Source organism: Gossypium arboreum, chromosome 7 (assembly GCF_025698485.1).
Source record: "Gossypium arboreum isolate Shixiya-1 chromosome 7, ASM2569848v2, whole genome shotgun sequence".
Lineage (NCBI taxonomy): Eukaryota > Viridiplantae > Streptophyta > Magnoliopsida > Malvales > Malvaceae > Gossypium > Gossypium arboreum.
Genome location: NC_069076.1, coordinates 80048163 through 80064743, shown reverse-complemented (window position 1 = coordinate 80064743; position 16581 = coordinate 80048163). Strand labels below are relative to the sequence as shown.

The 16581-nt window shown below is 34.7% G+C and overlaps 3 protein-coding genes across 5 annotated transcripts; 2 read left to right on the top strand and 1 right to left on the bottom strand.

Annotated features, from left to right (window-relative positions):
* The first annotated feature begins 3521 nt into the window (after positions 1–3521).
* On the top strand, positions 3522–6015 carry LOC108450416 (phenylacetaldehyde reductase-like). Its single transcript, XM_017748033.2, has 6 exons — positions 3522–3894; positions 3974–4143; positions 4239–4430; positions 5022–5184; positions 5345–5531; positions 5723–6015. The coding sequence occupies exons 1-6, from the start codon at positions 3774–3776 to the stop codon at positions 5877–5879; spliced, it is 990 nt and encodes a 329-aa protein (XP_017603522.1). The 5' UTR covers positions 3522–3773; the 3' UTR covers positions 5880–6015.
* A 1137-nt stretch (positions 6016–7152) lies between these two features.
* On the top strand, positions 7153–9529 carry LOC108450403 (phenylacetaldehyde reductase-like). 3 transcript variants are annotated; one of them, XM_053030534.1, is made up of 6 exons: positions 7153–7427; positions 7518–7687; positions 7783–7974; positions 8550–8712; positions 8874–9060; positions 9221–9529. In XM_053030534.1, the coding sequence occupies exons 1-6, from the start codon at positions 7379–7381 to the stop codon at positions 9375–9377; spliced, it is 918 nt and encodes a 305-aa protein (XP_052886494.1). In that variant the 5' UTR covers positions 7153–7378; the 3' UTR covers positions 9378–9529. The 3 variants fall into 3 exon arrangements, with proteins under 3 accessions (XP_052886494.1, XP_017603510.1, XP_017603501.1); XM_017748021.2 differs by having other exon boundaries at positions 7154–7440; positions 9229–9333; XM_017748012.2 differs by having other exon boundaries at positions 7157–7440.
* Positions 9499–14608, bottom strand: LOC108450396 (sulfite reductase [ferredoxin], chloroplastic-like). The gene is made up of 8 exons (XM_017748000.2): positions 14220–14608; positions 13068–13853; positions 12678–12974; positions 12273–12470; positions 10830–10964; positions 10399–10515; positions 10153–10311; positions 9499–9997 (listed from the first exon to the last, which is right to left on the bottom strand). The coding sequence occupies exons 1-8, from the start codon at positions 14388–14390 to the stop codon at positions 9779–9781; spliced, it is 2082 nt and encodes a 693-aa protein (XP_017603489.1). The 5' UTR covers positions 14391–14608; the 3' UTR covers positions 9499–9778.
* Between the last annotated feature and the right edge of the window lie 1973 nt (positions 14609–16581).

Sequence of the window (16581 nt, the reverse complement as noted above, 5' to 3'; positions counted from 1 at the left end):
GCCTTAGTAGTTAAGTGTTCTGGGTGTGTGTATGAGATCTTAGGTTTGATTTGGTTCTGTTCAGGCTAGAGAGCACAGCGAAAGCGTGGTGGTGGTTGTGTTGTGCCATTGTTCTATTAGTTGGAAATTTCGGGGACAAATTTTTTTTAAAGAGGGGTGCGTTGTAACACCTCGAATTTTGGGGTTAGAAGTTTTTGGGTTTTGTAGTTAAGGTCAGTGAGAAGGGAGTGCTAATCTATTTAGTGGCACGTTCAAGCGACAGAATCAGCCTATTGGTCTGGTGGTTGTGTGGGTGATAGTTTGACCCTTGGTTCGAGACCTTTTGGGAGGGTTTTGGAAAAGTTTTAATTTTTTTTATGTTTTGTTGGTTAAATGGTGGTTTTATTTGAAGCTAAATTATTTAATCATTTTTATTTTATTTTATTATTTTTATTTTATTCCTTTCTCGTTTTTCTGCACATTTTTTCCCCTCTCCCTCTCTTGGTTTTTCTTTTCTTCTTTTTTTTTTTTTTTTGGAAAAGGGTTGTGTGGTGGTTTCGGCGAAGCTTCATTTTTCATGGTCATCAGGTCGACATCTGAACATTTTCGTTTGCAAAACAGGTGTGGGAATTCAAATCTTGTCAACTTTTATTTTTGTGAATTATTGTTTCGACAAATTCTCAATTGTGCTTTAAACTGTCAACTTTGGGTTTAGTTGCTGAAAAAGGTTTGGGAAATACAACATATCCCAACCCTCTTATGTCATTGCGAAGGTTGGGGCTGTTACGAAGGCTGAAACGGTATTTTTTGGCTTGTTCCGAAGTGGTTTCGTGGCCATGGGGGTTTCCACACGGGCATGTTTCAGTTCACACGGTCGTATGCTTTAGGGAATTAGGTTTTCGGGGCTGAATTGGATGCCACACGGTCGTGTGGCCGATTTGAGGATTTTGTCAATTTTCACACGGCCGTGTCCCTCGAGTACACAGGCATATGTGATTGGGAATTGGGATTGTGTGATTTGGGTGCCACATGGCCTGGCCACATGGTCGTATGGCTAATTTGGAGATTTAGGGATCCCACACGGGCATGTGTTTTGGACACACGGCCGTGTCTGATGGGTACACGGGCATGTGAGACCCTCACACCACCATGTCAGCCGTGTCTATCCCCACGGTCATGTACCTCTCTTCACATGGTCGTGTGCCTCAGTCACACGGGCGTATGCCCCTCCTCAAACGGGCTTTTGATCTCCCACATAGCCTAGGCATTACGACACGGCCAGAGCACAGGGGCGTGTGGTTTTAAGACACTTATATTGGTTCTGTGTGCAATTCTAATCTGAATATATGTTTGTGTGTGCTCTGACCCTTAGCTAAGTTTAGTGAGAGTGTTCAAAACTCGATATCTGTGATGATTATGTGTGATGTATGATTTTGAATCTGGTCTGTGGGGTGTGTTGCATATCTGTTCCGTCTGACTGACTATGTAAGTGTCTCTGTTCTCTGAATTTGTGTGCATGCATACACTTGCATAAAGTTAAGAATTTTTTGGTGGGTTTGTGAAGAGAAGGGAGTCTGATTCTGATCTGATCTGGCAGTTCTATTGCAATTTACTCGTACAGTGATTTATCGCATTGTACTGCATGTGCATCAGCTTTGTTGCGTACGGTTATTTGTTCTGGCAGTTAATACTACAACTTGTCTGTACAGCAGATTACCATATTTCACTATACGACACATACTCCAGCATTGTTGTGTATTGTTATTTGAGTGGCTTCGTCCACATATATGGTGTGTAGGGTTAGATGGGCCCTCGAGGTCCTATGTGGTGTGTTTCGGTTGGATGAGCTTAAACAGCTCTTATGGGGTGTGATAGGGGGACGGAGAGGTATTTTGGCTGGATGGGTGGGTTTTATTTGACGGCATTTCATCCATGTCTATTTGTATGTTCTGGGTGCTTGACTGTTTGCCTGTGCTATGTCTGTCTGTTAGTTAATTGATGTGAGTGCGATTTCTGTTCTATTGGGACGTTAGTTCCAAGTTTCTTTCTGACACGATTTTTATCTGTAAATCTAACGCAATACTGATTTGAAATCTGAATATGTGTGTTTAGTCTTGTTTCGGTCTCACACTGAGCTCGAGTAGCTTACCCCCTCTTAGTGTTTCCTTTTCAGGTATCTTCTCAGAATTTTAATGCTGGACTCGTTTTGTACGGAGGTCTCAGACAATCTTGGTGAAAATTCAGTATGAGTTATATTTTCAGATCTATTTGTCATTCAATTTCGAAATGTAAAGTTTATAATACTGTGGTACAAATTCCGATTTAAGTTTTATTCGATTTATTCTAAGTTTTATTTCGCTTATATATATACGATATTAACTGTAATTTTTCTGACTGGTTATCAAACGATGAAATATCATAATTTGACATATCGGTTGTTTTGTAATATTTACCTACGATCACTTCGGTAATGAATGTGACATCTGGATTTGATCCAAACTTTTAGGCCGGGTTTAAGGTGTTACAATTTCTATGACCATAGCGATCACATTAAAAAAATGTTAGGCAAGACTAACTCATTAAAGATTCCCATCAATTCTAATTTTTGAAATTAATGGACCATGAAAATCGATAAAACAACCCTCTTTTAAAAAAAAAAAACTCTAGATTCACTATGAGTATTATAGTCAATTCTAATAACCTTTCCAATAGTGTCACCAAGCACTTTGAGGATACATTGCTCTGGACAAACCTGGTAACCAGATACACATCATAACCTGATGTGAATGCAGTTGAGTAATCAAGAATGATGTACACTAAGGTTGCAACATTAGATATTAACTAAAGACAATTTAGGGACCTTCCGAAAGCACTTTCGTATAATCAGCTTTTGATGTAAACTTTGCTTAGTAATAATCATCTTTAAGTCCATTAATTGAAATTGTTGAGTTGGCTTCCAAAAAGCATAACATTTGTTCAACAAGGCATTATACTTGATTACCTGCTTAAGAGTTTAACAATGACTATCCAGGACAGGCTCTTCTTCATTAGATTTTGAGCCCAATCAAAGAACTTTATAGATGGAATTCCATCTTCAAAACTAGTTAACACATCTCCATCCGAAATTTCGATATCATTGTAATCAATAGACTCATCCATTGTTTATAGCATACTTTAAGACCTAAGTAATTTCTCCTTAAATGACATCTTAGGGCTTCTGGAATCCTTTGAGGCCATCATATCATCGTTAGGGAGATCTTCCTCCCTTAGTCTAACTTTCTTTATGACTCTCCTCCCATTTAGAAGCATAGAGCATAAGCATTTTTTTTTAATGTTTATAATCTACAAATAAATCTTTGAAGAACATATATAAGCAGATAAAACTTAAAATTCTTTACTAATTTTATTCATATAAATAAATTTATTTTTTTAAATGAAAATTTTCTTTTAAATCTCTCCTACAAACACATAGTAAAAGGATAATGGCCTCTCCTAACATATAAGTAAGAGAATAATGTACTTCAATGCACTCGAACCCACATCTTCCTACATTGACAACAATACTCGTGTCAATCGAGCTAATATTCAATTGACTTATAATAGTTTTAGATACAAACTAAACACTAAAACTCAAAAAAAAAAAAAAAAACCTAACTGTTATTATTATTATTGTTGTTGTTGTTGGTTCAAATAAAGAAACGTAACTGTCAAAGAGAAGGAAACAGAAGAACATGCAATTGACAGACACAGAATAGAGCAAAAGTCACCAAAAAGAAACAAGTAAAGGGAGGAAAATGAGCAGCGGAGCAGGAAAAACCGTGTGTGTAACCGGAGCCTCTGGCTACATCGCGTCATGGCTTGTTAAGCAGCTTCTACTTCGTGGTTACACTGTCAAAGCCTCTGTTCGTGACCCAAGTCTGTTCCTTTTTCATGCTTTTTTTTTTTTCGTTGCGTTACTCATTGTTGCTCTTACTTACAAGTGATATTTCATTAGATGATCCAAGGAAGACACAACACTTGCTTGGACTTGAGGGTGCTGAGAGCAGGCTCATGTTGTTCAAAGCAGATCTATTGGAACAAGGTTCCTTTGATTCTGTGGTTGAAGGTTGTGTAGGTGTTTTCCACACTGCATCTCCCGTCTATCACCATGTCCTTGACCCACAGGTTGACCTTCCCTTCTTGATCTACATTGAATATACCCCTTCTCTTTCCACCCTATATACAATCAAGGTTATGAATTTTGTTTATCATGATATCAGGCAGAATTACTCGATCCCGCTGTGAAAGGAACACTGAATGTTTTGAGCTCATGCGCTAAGACCCCTTCCGTTAAACGAGTGGTATTGACATCTTCTATAGCTGCAGTCGCATATAACGGAAAACCTCGAACTCCCGATGTTGTGGTTGACGAGAATTGGTTTAGCGATCCTGATTACTGTAAGGACTTAAAGGTGCGTATGTCTTCAATCCCATCTGCTGAATGTTTTGTGTTTTCTTTTACAACTTCAACCTGATATATTGAAATAATTATGGAAATTTGAGCAAGAAAAGGATTGTATTCTGATAATATTTGTTTAGTTGTTGAACAAACAAGGATAAGATCATGAAGAATCAAGATAAGTTTCTCAGAATCTCACATTTGGTTTCATAATATCTTAATCCATGCTTGATGATTGGTGGTCCAACTTGTATCGAATATGAACTTTTTCCAGTTCGTGAACTCTTAAAGCCTATATGCTTGCTCCATCGTATTGCAAGAATGGGTGCCAATCCTATCATTACTGCAGATTTCGAATCTCAGATATTTGAGTTTGGTACACGTTATGGAACAATTTTTGCAAGGTTGCATAACCGGCTAGTTGTTGCCTTGTTGCTGCTATAATTTGCATTTCATTTCTATGTTTGTGAACTATACAATTTGTTCATGCTACAGCCCCTAACATTTAAGTGAATGATAAGATTGTATATGTAAATTAATGCTGAAAATTTGTCCTCTTTTTACTTAATGTTTCTTTTTTGTTATAATTTCTTTTTTAATTCAGCTATGGTACGTAGTCTCAAAAACAATGGCCGAGGATTCTGCCTGGAAATTTTCAAAGGAGAAGGGCATTGACATGGTTGCGTTAAACCCTGCAATGGTGATTGGCCCTCTTTTACAGCCAACACTTAACACCAGTGCTGCAGCAATTTTAAAATTGATTAAAGGTATTTTAGGCCACTATTTCTTTCTCCATTTAGACATTGTCATTCACGTCATATATGGCGGTAAGTATTTTCTACCTCAGTGATGGAGAAAATAAATTTAAAAAAGGAAAACTACAGAGACAACTTTTGTTTACGATCTTTCTGTTGTTTCATTGTGCAGGAGCAGAAACTTTTCCCAATGCAACTCTTGGTTGGGTGAATGTTCAGGATGTTGCAACTGCACATATACAGGCATTTGAGATTCCATCAGCAAGTGGCAGATATTGTTTAGTTGAGAGAGTTGTACATCACTCAGAAATTGTCAACATCTTACACCACCTCTATCCTTCTTTGCAACTTCCACAAAAGTATGTTATTAACTTCCGATCGAATCCGGGAGTGGTGTCAAGTCTGAACACTTGATATCAACCCGCCATGATTTGCTATTTCTATTTTTTAATCTAAAATGATATCTTATCTGTTATGTTACATGGTGGGGGTTGGGATGTATACTTAAGCAGTGGTGATTTGATAATAAAAAATAAAAAAATTTTGACAGATGTGCGGGTGATAAGCCGTATGTGCCAACATATCAGGTGTCAAAGGAAAAAGCAAAAACCTTGGGTATAGAATTCATTCCTTTGGATGTCAGCCTCAAGGAAACAGTTGAAAGCTTGAAGGAGAAGGGATTTGTCCATTTGACCTCTCTTTATTAGCTTCTTCTACACGCTATTATAATACATATATTAGGGTTGTTTCTGGTTTTGATGTCACACTTTTCTTGTTTTCGTTTTACTTGAATGGAGAATTGTGGAAAGAACTGATATAATCAGCTATATTTTCCAGGTTCAATCCTGTCTAGTTTTATAGTTCAGTGTTTTGAAATTACCTTACAATTGCTCTGGAAAAACCTGGTAACTGGATACGCATCAGAACCTGATGTGAATACCATTGAGTAGTCAAGAATGGTTGCAACATTAGATATTGACTAAAGATAATCCGGGGAACTTCTGAAAACACTTTCATATAATTCTCTTTTGATCTAAACTTTATTTAGTAATAATCATTCTTTAAGTCCATTAATTGAAATTGTTGAGTTGACTTCGAAAGAGCATAGCTTTTTCTTCAATAAGAAACTAAACCTGATTTCTTAGCTAAAAGTTTAACAATGACTGTCCTCCATTAGATCATGAACCCAATCAGGAAACTATATGAATGGAATTTCATCTTCAGAACTAGTTAACATATCACTATTTAAAAGTTTGATATCATTGTAATCAATAAAATCACCTATTGTCTATGACATACTTGAAGACCTAACTAATTTCTCTTTAAATCATATTTAAGGGTTTTGGAATCCTCTAAGACCATTATATCATGGTTAGAGAGATCTTCCACCTTCACCCTAACTTTCTTTATGACTCTCCTCCCAATTAATTGCATAGAAGGAGTGCCTTGATTCCTACTTTTGCATAATGACACAAAGAGCATAGGTTTCTTTTTTTTTTATATAATCTACCAATAATCTTTGAAGAATATATATAAGCTAATAAAATTTAAAATTCTTTATTATTTTTATTGTACAAATAAATTTTTTATTTTAATTTTAAACCTTTTAATTTAAATGAGAATTTCCTCCGCAACCTCTCGTCCAAACACACTCTAAAAAAATTTAAATATATATAATAAAAAAAAAAAAGAAAAACCTTGAAGCCTTACTCATAGGATGGGCCTAGAAGGCTAGGCCCAATGCAATAAATAATGGGCTGTGATACAACATTTCTTATCAAATATAGTAAAAATGACAAAAATTAATTTGGTTTACTGTTGAGATTAAGTTTAAATTGGATATAATTTCCTACCCTTGTTAGTAAAAGATTAAATTAGAGCGCAGGCAGTGAACATTTTTATATAATAAAGTTGATACTAAATTAAATAATGTGACATTTATTGAAATATATATGACTTCTATTATCTAGATTCGGCCCAATCTGACAAAAGATTCCAAGCAAATGTGATCTCTACATTTGTTTGATGGAAGAAACTCCACACTAAAATAAAGAGAAGGAAACAAAGATAAGAATATGCAATTGACAGCCACAGAATAGAGCAAAAATCACCAAAAATAAAAAAGAAATATTAGTAAAGGGAGGAAAATGAGCAGCGGTGCAGGAAAAACCGTGTGTGTAACCGGAGCCTCTGGCTACATCGCTTCATGGCTTGTGAAGCAGCTTCTACTTCGTGGTTACACTGTCAAAGCCTCTGTTCGTGACCCAAGTCTGCTCCTTTTTCATGCTTTTTTTTTTCGTTGCTTTACTCATTGTTGCTCTTACTTACAAGTGATATTTCATTAGATGATCCAAGGAAGACACAACACTTGCTTGGACTTGAGGGTGCTGAGAGCAGGCTCATGTTGTTAAAAGCAGACCTATTGGAACAAGGTTCCTTTGATCCTGTGGTTGAAGGTTGTGTAGGTGTTTTCCACACTGCATCTCCATTCTATCACGATGTCCTTGACCCAGAGGTTGACCTTACATCCTTGATCTACATTGAATATACCCCTTCTCTTTCCACCCTATATACAATCAAGGTTATGAATTTTGTTTATCATGATATCAGGCAGAGTTACTTGATCCCGCTGTGAAAGGAACACTGAATGTTCTGAGCTCATGCGCTAAGACCCCTTCCGTTAAACGAGTGGTATTGACATCTTCTATAGCTGCAGTCGCATATAACGGAAAACCTCGAACTCCCGATGTTGTGGTTGACGAGAATTGGTTTAGCGATCCTGATTACTGTAAGGACTTAAAGGTGCGTATGTCTTCAATCCCATCTGCTGAATGTTTTGTGTTATCTTTTACAACTTGAACCTGTTATATTGAAATAATTATGGAAATTTGAGCAAGAAAAGGATTGTATACTGATGCCAATAGTTTTGTTGTTGAACAAATAAGAATACGATCATGAAGAATCAAGATAAGTTTTTCAGAATTTCACAATTGGTTTCATAAGATCTTAATCCATGCTTGATGATTGGTGGTCCAACTTGTATCGAATATGAACTTTATCCAGTTTATGAACTCTTAAACCTATATTTACTAGAATGGATGCCAATCCTATCATTTCTGCAGAGTTCGAGTCTCAGATATTTGAGTTTGAGTACACGTTATGGAACAATTTTTGCAAGGTTGCATAACCGGCTAGTTGTTGCCTTGTTGCTGCTATAAGTTGCATTACATTTCTATGTTTGTGAACTATACAATTTGTCCATGCTACAGCCCCTAACATTTAAGTGAGTGATAAGTTTATATATGTAAATTAATGCTGAAAATTTGTCCTCTTTTTTACTTTTTTTTTTTTTTGGTTTTTTTTTTTTTTTAATTCAGCTATGGTACGTAGTCTCAAAAACAATGGCCGAGGATTCTGCCTGGAAATTTTCAAAGGAGAAGGGCATTGACATGGTTGCCATAAACCCTGCAATGGTGATTGGCCCTCTTTTACAGCCAACACTTAACACCAGTGCTGCAGCAATTTTAAACTTGATTAAAGGTATTTTAGGCCACTATTTTCTTTCTCCATTTAGACATTGTCGTTCGCACCATAAATGGCGGTAAGTATTTTCTACCTCAGTGGTGGAGAAAATTAATTTAAACAAAGAAAATTACAAAGACAACTTTTGTTCACGATCGTTCTGTTGTTTCATTGTGCAGGAGCAGAAACTTTTCCCAATGCAACTTTTGGTTGGGTGAATGTTAAGGATGTTGCAACTGCACATATCCAGGCATTTGAGATTCCATTAGCTAGTGGTAGATATTGTTTAGTTGAGAGGGTTGTACATTACTCAGAAATTGTCAACATCTTACACCGCCTCTATCCTTCTTTGCAACTTCCACAAAAGTAAGTCAAACTTCCGATCCAATCCGAACACTTGATATCAACCCGCCATGATTTGTTATATCTGTTTTTAACCTAAAATGATATCTTACGTGTTATGTTACATGCTGGAGGTTGGGATGTATACTTAAGCAGCGGTGATTTGATTAAAAAAAATTGACAGATGTGCAGGTGACAAGCCGTATGTGCCAACATATCAGGTGTCAAAGGAAAAAGCAAAAAGCTTGGGTATAGAATTCATTCCTTTGGATGCCGGCCTCAAGGAAACAGTAGAAAGCCTGAAGGAGAAGGGATTTGTCCATTTGTCCTCTCTTTATTAGCTTCTTCTACACGCTATTATAATACAAATATTAGCGTTGTTTCTGGTTTTGATGTCACACTTTTCTTGTTTTCGTTTTACTTGAATGGAGAATTCTGAAAAGAACTGTGTAATCAGCTATGTTATCCAGGTTCAATCCTTTCTAGTTTTATAGCTCAGTGTTTTGAAATTGCCTTACAATTCCTGCCCAGTCAAGAAGAAATATCTAAAGGCACAAAACTACAACACTGGGAATTGTATTTTTTAAAGCAAATTCGAGAAACTTCTCCTGAATATAGAGAACCCAGATCCTGTATAATGCTAATACAATACCAAAACTGGAATACAAAATGATTTCATCCGCTTTAGATGTTGGCTAATGGTATCGAAGTCCAAAAGAGAAAATGCAGCAGTAATAGTTTCTCAAATGACTCGTTCACTTTTACCATTTTGCTGGGAAGCAACAAAATTGCGAATGACTTCAATTGCCAGCTGATGAGCACTCTTGTTTTGCAGCTTTGCAAGCTCATCCATGGCTTCATATGTCTCTTTATCGGCAAAAAGCTTTAGGTTATACCTTGCTGGTGGCGTTTGCACTACACCTTCCCACTTGTCCACGAGCTCTTTAAGTTTTTCAAATCCCTGCAAGAAATCAACATCCTCATCAGTTTCTGTGCCATGAGTTCACTGTATCATAAATGACTTTCACAAAGGAATATGGATAAAAATTGACAAAGGAAATAGAATACTTTCCTACTATTGTGCCTGAAGAGAATGATAGTTGTTCGAGTACTTACAATGCGGGCTGTGAAGTCACCAAATGATTCTTTTGGTTGTCTTTTTTGTTTCCAGTAGTAGAACAAAGGTTCAAAAACATTTTCAAGATCCTGAACTTTGACTTTGTCCATAAAACTTCTTGCTAATTGGGTTTGATTTGGTGTTCCTCCAAGCCAAATCTGATTTTAACAAAAAAAATCCCAATGACCCAGTTATGCTAGGAATTGATTAGGATGGAAAGGCATCACTTCATATGATTGAACTACCTGATAGCTGTTGGGACCATCACCAACCAGTCCAAGCTCAGCCATGTACGGTCTAGCACAACCATTAGGGCAGCCAGTTATTCTGATCACCACAGAATCATTGTACTTCAGACCGACCTGAAATTAGGCAAGACCTCTGTTTAGTAAACTTCCGAACCTGATTTCATACCAAGTTAAATAATAGATAGGGAAGAGGATTTGCAGAATTGACTAGATTAGGAAAACTTGAGACAAAATTAAATGAGGGCCATGCACAAAACATCTTGAAAAGGATCATGGAGAAGTTAAATGTCAGTTTGAAAATAATTCAGCAGGTTTACTTCAGTGTTAAGCCAGTCCCTTTTTTTTTTAATTAGAGTGTTAAGCCAGTGTTGTTGTTTGGGATAAGGGGTCTTTTAAATTTAACAAGATTGTGTATTTGATAAACATACCTTCTCAAAGACGGATCTGACACGCTTGAGGATGTCGGGTATGCCTCGTTCAGCTTCTGTTATTGCCAGTGGGCAAAGTGGGAAAGCTGGACATGCCATAGCTGTTAAGTTCAGGGGATCTACAAATTTAGGATGCTGCTCAGACCAAGAAGCAGTCAGCTATACATCTAATTTGAAGTGTAAATTATAGCATAATAAGAGAGAATAAGGTAAAGAAATTCTTAGAATGAATATTAAGAAGCAAAGGAAACACTTCTTAATGAACCATATAACATTACTGCAACCCAAGGAAAATTTAAAAAGAAAATAATAAAAGGGGGGGGAGGGCAGCAAAGTGCAGACCGCATAGGGCATATGTCCCTGAATATTATTAACTAGGTGAAACCCATGCTACCAAAAAAAAAAAAAAAAGTTTCATGAACACCATATGCTTATGCAATCTGATTTTACAATTGGAATATTGTGTAACAATCATATACTCCCAAGTTTTTCATTTGAAGTAAACGTGTCTAACACTCTTGTTACAAATATATCTGTACATAGGTATAGGGATATAACTCTCCAAGAACCCTCCAAATACATGGAAAAACTTGAAAAAGAAAATTGAACATATCCTAGTCAGACACATACTCATACGCGACACTTACACTAGAGTCCAAGTAACATAGGTGAAATCTACTCTAGCATTGAGGTTTTGTAACTTGAGAGCAGATTTGCAATAAATCCAAGGTTTTCAGTCCATGAGCTGATGCCTTTAGGGAAACAATAATAATGATTAACATTATTTACGCTTGACTTTGAAGGGTGAAAACCATCTTACTCTTGCATGCACCTAATTGTCCATTAGGCAATATTTGAGCAATATCCCACTAATCATATCAGAGCCCTTCTTTTTTTCCTCTTTTTCTTTTTCTTCTTCTTTCCGGGGACAATTATGCTTAAACACATTATTGCTGCTTATAGAAGACATAAAGAAAATGCTCACATTCCTTTATTACTAGGGGCCTTAAGCTGCCCGTCATTACACACTGCAAGCACCCCACTTAACCCACATTGGGGTTTCTCATCTGGAAACAAAAAGCAACTGAAAAATATAATGAAATGTCATCTCATATCTTCTGTCCAATCTTTTTAGTGGTATTCTATGAAATGTCTTAACTGGTTCATCCATTCATATGATCCCATACTATCGGTCTTCTCTAGCTACTAACATGCCATAAAATTATGGAACTTTTAAGTGAGCTAACAACAGCAGCTAATTCTTAATTAATCAATTTTATTATTTCTTCAAAATCTGTATTACAAAGATTGGCAACTACAAGTACCACAACAGACAAAGCAAATCTTCTTCTGATTAAGATGCTCAATTCAAACTTTTGCAGATATTGTAGACTAAAGGTTCAGAAAGCTATAGGCAATTATAGCAAGTAATAAGCATCTTACAAGCAGGCCAGCTTGAGCAAGAACTGTGGTAATGGGACGCCTCCATGCACTACGAATGTCGCACAAAATAATATTTTGGTTTGGGGTAATTCGCACATTTAAGTTATACTTCTCTATTACTTCCCTCAGTGTCTTTTTCATTTTCCCTCCAACACGACCGTTATCTACATGAAGCCCGCAAAACAAAGCACCATCTCCCTGCCAAAAGTTTCTAACCAGTCAGAAGTGACCAAGAAGGTCATCAAATGCACTATAGTATACTCTAAGGATCGTATTTAAGTTGAAACCACTCTAGGCCAGGCATAATATCAAAAGATCAAAACACAATTAGAAATTAAGCAATGCAGAAATTGATAAGTGAAACAAAAGTCATCGTGTACAACATCTCCAAATAGAAACACAAACCTGCTCATGCCATCCCAAGTAACTCTTAAACTCCCATTCAGGCAACTCACGGAAAGGCTCAAATTTCTTTCCATAATATTGCTCAACAACAGTTTTAAACTCTTCAATCCCCCAAGAGCTGATCAAATATTTCATTCTACTATATCTACGGTCATCCCTTCTGCCATGATCTCGTTGAGTAGCAACAATGGCTTTAATAGCATACAAAATGTCCTCTTTTGGAACATAACCTAACGGTTCTCCCAGCCGAGGAAAAGTGGCCTCCATTCTATGAGTTCTTCCCATACCACCACCAACCTGCAATGAAAATAACAAGAAATGGATGCTTTTAGATATAAACACTTTGAAAAAAAAAAAAACTTGACTTCTTAAGTCACACAGTAGGCTTACATAGATGTTGAATCCCTGAGGCTCCCCGTTATCATCAGAAACTACGACAACACCAATATCATTTGTGAGGATATCCACCGAGTTATCAGTTGGCACAGTGACAGCAATTTTAAACTTCCTCGGCAAGAACTGAGTCCCATATATTGGCTCAGGCGAATCTGGAAAATTCGTTTTATGAGAATTATCATTCCTTGCCTTCACTACTTCCGGAGGCTCTGATGTCATGAACCTCTCCCCGTCCACCCACACATCATAGTAAAAACCTGACTGCGGGGTTAACAGAGCAGCTATGTTATCAGCAGTTTCCTGGGCAAACAGGCACTCTTTTGTCATCAAGGGAGCAGCAGGAGCAAGCACATTTCTATTGAGATCCCCGCAGGCACCAAGAGTTGAACCCATGTTCTTAATAATCGTGCTCATTACCGTCTTGAGGTTCTTCTTCAAAACTCCATGGAGCTGAAACGTTTGCCTTGTGGTCAATCTAAGTGTTCCGATACCAAATTGATCAGCAAGATCATCCATTGTCAAGTAGAGCTGGTTTGGGACTTTTCCACCGGGGTTTTTGGTTCGGAGCATGAACGAATAAGACCTTGTACCACGCTCATCTCGGTTATACTGTTGATAGCTCCCATGGAACTTAATTAATTGTGTTGCAGCCTCGTTTATATTGGGTGTATCAGTCAATATCTCCTCATTAAGGGGGTATCTAATGAAATTGCTTTGTTCTTTGAATATTTCAACTTTACTTCGCTTTGGCTCTGTTGTACTGGTTTCGGGTTTCACTGGCTGAAACGGGATTCAACAACTTATTTAAAACAATCACGTTCATACATAAATTTACAATTTTAGATTCACAAGGAAAAAAGATAATAAAAATTATTCTAGCGTAGATATATACATTGCAGGGAATTAAAATATATCCAATTTTTTTCACCAAAAAATATATATATCCAATTATATATATATATATATAAAAGGAAAGGAATCCTTTTTGTAAAAAGAAAAAAGACAAACTGAGAAAAAAGAAAGTGAAAAGGCATACAAGTTGTAAAAAGCTGAAAAATGTTCTGAGACTCACTTAGCTTCCAAACAACAGTTAACATTCAAAACAAAATTAAATTTCATTTTTTTCTGAAACAAAATGAAACTGACCGTAGAGACAGCTCTAATAACAGAAGGAGCGGAGAAGGGAAGTGTAAACACGCGATGATTCCTCGCCAAAGCTATAGAATGCAAAGATTTCAACCCCGTAAAGCTTTGCATTCTAATCTTGGGATCGTTGGGTATCACGGTACTCGTTGCACTCCCAAACGATGTCGTCATGGTCTCAATGGAAAGCTAAAGCTAAAGCTAAAGCCTCAACCTTCAATTTTATTTTGGAAAAAGATATCAGCTAGGGTTCCTCAACCTTCTCTTTAAATGAAGAAGAAAGAAAAAGAAAAGATGGCGCTGAGAACGACTGTAGCGAAGGAAAAAATAAAAAAGCAGTTATAGAAATATCCACTCTCTGTAGGTGCTAAATAGAGCTGGCTTTTGTTTAATTTTGCCAAAGGTGCATCATCACGTGCCTCGCACGGGACTTTCTTTTATGAATCTGGGCCCACATTCTGTCTAAATACCGAAAGGAACACTTTTGATTTATTCTATTTTTTATTATAATTAAATAAAAATTCATTCAAAATGAAAAATTAATTCAGGTGATTTTTATCCAAATCTAAAATTAATAATTTAATCACAACTCTTTAATTTAAAAAAATGTTATTCGACATCATATTTTCATTTTTCTACATAATTTAAATTTTTATTGCTAATAATGTGGATTTAAATTAAGATTAATTGAAGTTAAAAGTTTATATATATATATATATATATATATATATATAAATTAAAGATTAAAATATTATTTTGTATGCAATAAAAATATATCTTTTATTTTCATTTTAGTCTTAAACTACGTTTTTTAATTTTAATTTTAATTAATTTTTAAAACATTATACTTTCAATTATTGTAATTAGTTTTTAAATTTTTATTCGAATTATTTGGCATAACTAAAATATTAAATATAGTGCTAATAAGAAAATTCATCATCATTACTAAAGAATTTTTACAAATTTTAAAATTTTGATATATTATAAAAATATTTTTTTATTTTTGCAAAAAAATTATTTTCCTAATGGTTTGTAGTTAATAATGCTTTGTAGTTAATATATAATTAATATAATATATAAAGTTAGATTATATAAATTTATTATTAATAAAATTTTATATATAAAATATAAAAATACTTGTTATATAAATAATTAAACTAGAGTAATATATTGAGAGAAAAAACTAGAGTAATATAATTTTTAATGGAAACATAAATAAATGTAAAATAATTCAATATAAAGTTTAAATTTTTATTTATTATACAAATTCATTTAAAACAATTTTAATAAAATCAAAATTATTATTTATAAGTATGATAAATATTATAAATAATTTAAATATCACATTTAGTAATATAATTAAAAAAACAAATATCATATGGTCCCATTTGTAGCTTCATCTAAATTTGTGTTTTCATGTATATATTTAGATTACAAGTATATCATATCCAGGGTCACTAATTTATGTTCTATTTTAATCAAATAAAATAAGTAATTGGTTAAATTGAGCTTTTTTTTTTTTTACTATTAGGCACAAATAAGTTTGTTAGTGACTGAGTCATCCGCCTAAGTCCGAAAGTCCATTCAAAAAATGAGTGAGTTTAGTGAAAATATAAGACTTAAAAAATGGATTTTGATAAAATTTAAGCCTCATTTTCTATATTTATCGAGCCTTGGACAAGATTCTTTTTACCCAACCCAACCCAAATATATTATATTATAAAAATTAATTATATTAATTATATATATTTATTTATATTGAATTATTAACCCAATAACAATTAAATTTATTGCCCAACCCCAAAAAAAATTTACCTAAATAACCTAACCTGAATATAAAATTTTAAAACTATATTTAATACAATAAAATATTTATTATATTTATAATAGTATTTTTTAATATAAATAATTTTAATGTATTTTTATTGTGTTAGGAAAATTTTATTTTATTCTTTTAGTACATTATAATTTTTAAAAATTTATTTTTAAATAAAAATTATTTTAAAAATTAAATATAGGCAAGCGGGTCAAATCTGAATTTACATTAGTTCGAGCTTGAAAAAAATTATTTTTCGAGTCAAGTCAAACTCATGCTTAAAAATTAATTTAAATACCTTATATAATCTGAGCTCAACCCAATTTATAAACACTTCTAAATGCAATATAACATTTAACTTGTTTGATATTTAAAATAGGGTAATCTACAAAAATAGTCACTTTTGTTTGGCTCAGGTTACATTTTAGTCACTTATGTTTAAATGTTACGTTTTAGTCATTTATGTTATTATTTTGTTACGAAGTGATCACTCTACCGTTAAGTTCCGTTATCTCTCTAACGGTAATCTTAGGTGGCAGTCCAACTAAA

What these genes read in the sequence shown, in the direction of transcription:
- LOC108450396 (XM_017748000.2), bottom strand. Translation starts at nt 14,390, where the DNA reads ATGACGACATCGTTTGGGAGTGCAACGAGTACCGTGATACCCAACGAT. An exon ending in ACTTGGGATGGCATGAGCAG is followed by an intron (nt 12,471 to 12,677) that starts GTTTGTGTTTCT and finishes AACTTTTGGCAG; the next exon opens with GGAGATGGTGCTTTGTTTTG. An exon ending in ATGGTCCCAACAGCTATCAG is followed by an intron (nt 10,312 to 10,398) that starts GTAGTTCAATCA and finishes TGTTAAAATCAG; the next exon opens with ATTTGGCTTGGAGGAACACC.
- LOC108450403 (XM_017748012.2), top strand. Translation starts at nt 7,320, where the DNA reads ATGAGCAGCGGTGCAGGAAAAACCGTGTGTGTAACCGGAGCCTCTGGC. An exon ending in AGCCTCTGTTCGTGACCCAA is followed by an intron (nt 7,441 to 7,517) that starts GTCTGCTCCTTT and finishes ATATTTCATTAG; the next exon opens with ATGATCCAAGGAAGACACAA. An exon ending in ACGATGTCCTTGACCCAGAG is followed by an intron (nt 7,688 to 7,782) that starts GTTGACCTTACA and finishes TCATGATATCAG; the next exon opens with GCAGAGTTACTTGATCCCGC.
- LOC108450416 (XM_017748033.2), top strand. Translation starts at nt 3,774, where the DNA reads ATGAGCAGCGGAGCAGGAAAAACCGTGTGTGTAACCGGAGCCTCTGGC. An exon ending in ACCATGTCCTTGACCCACAG is followed by an intron (nt 4,144 to 4,238) that starts GTTGACCTTCCC and finishes TCATGATATCAG; the next exon opens with GCAGAATTACTCGATCCCGC. An exon ending in ATTACTGTAAGGACTTAAAG is followed by an intron (nt 4,431 to 5,021) that starts GTGCGTATGTCT and finishes TTTTTAATTCAG; the next exon opens with CTATGGTACGTAGTCTCAAA.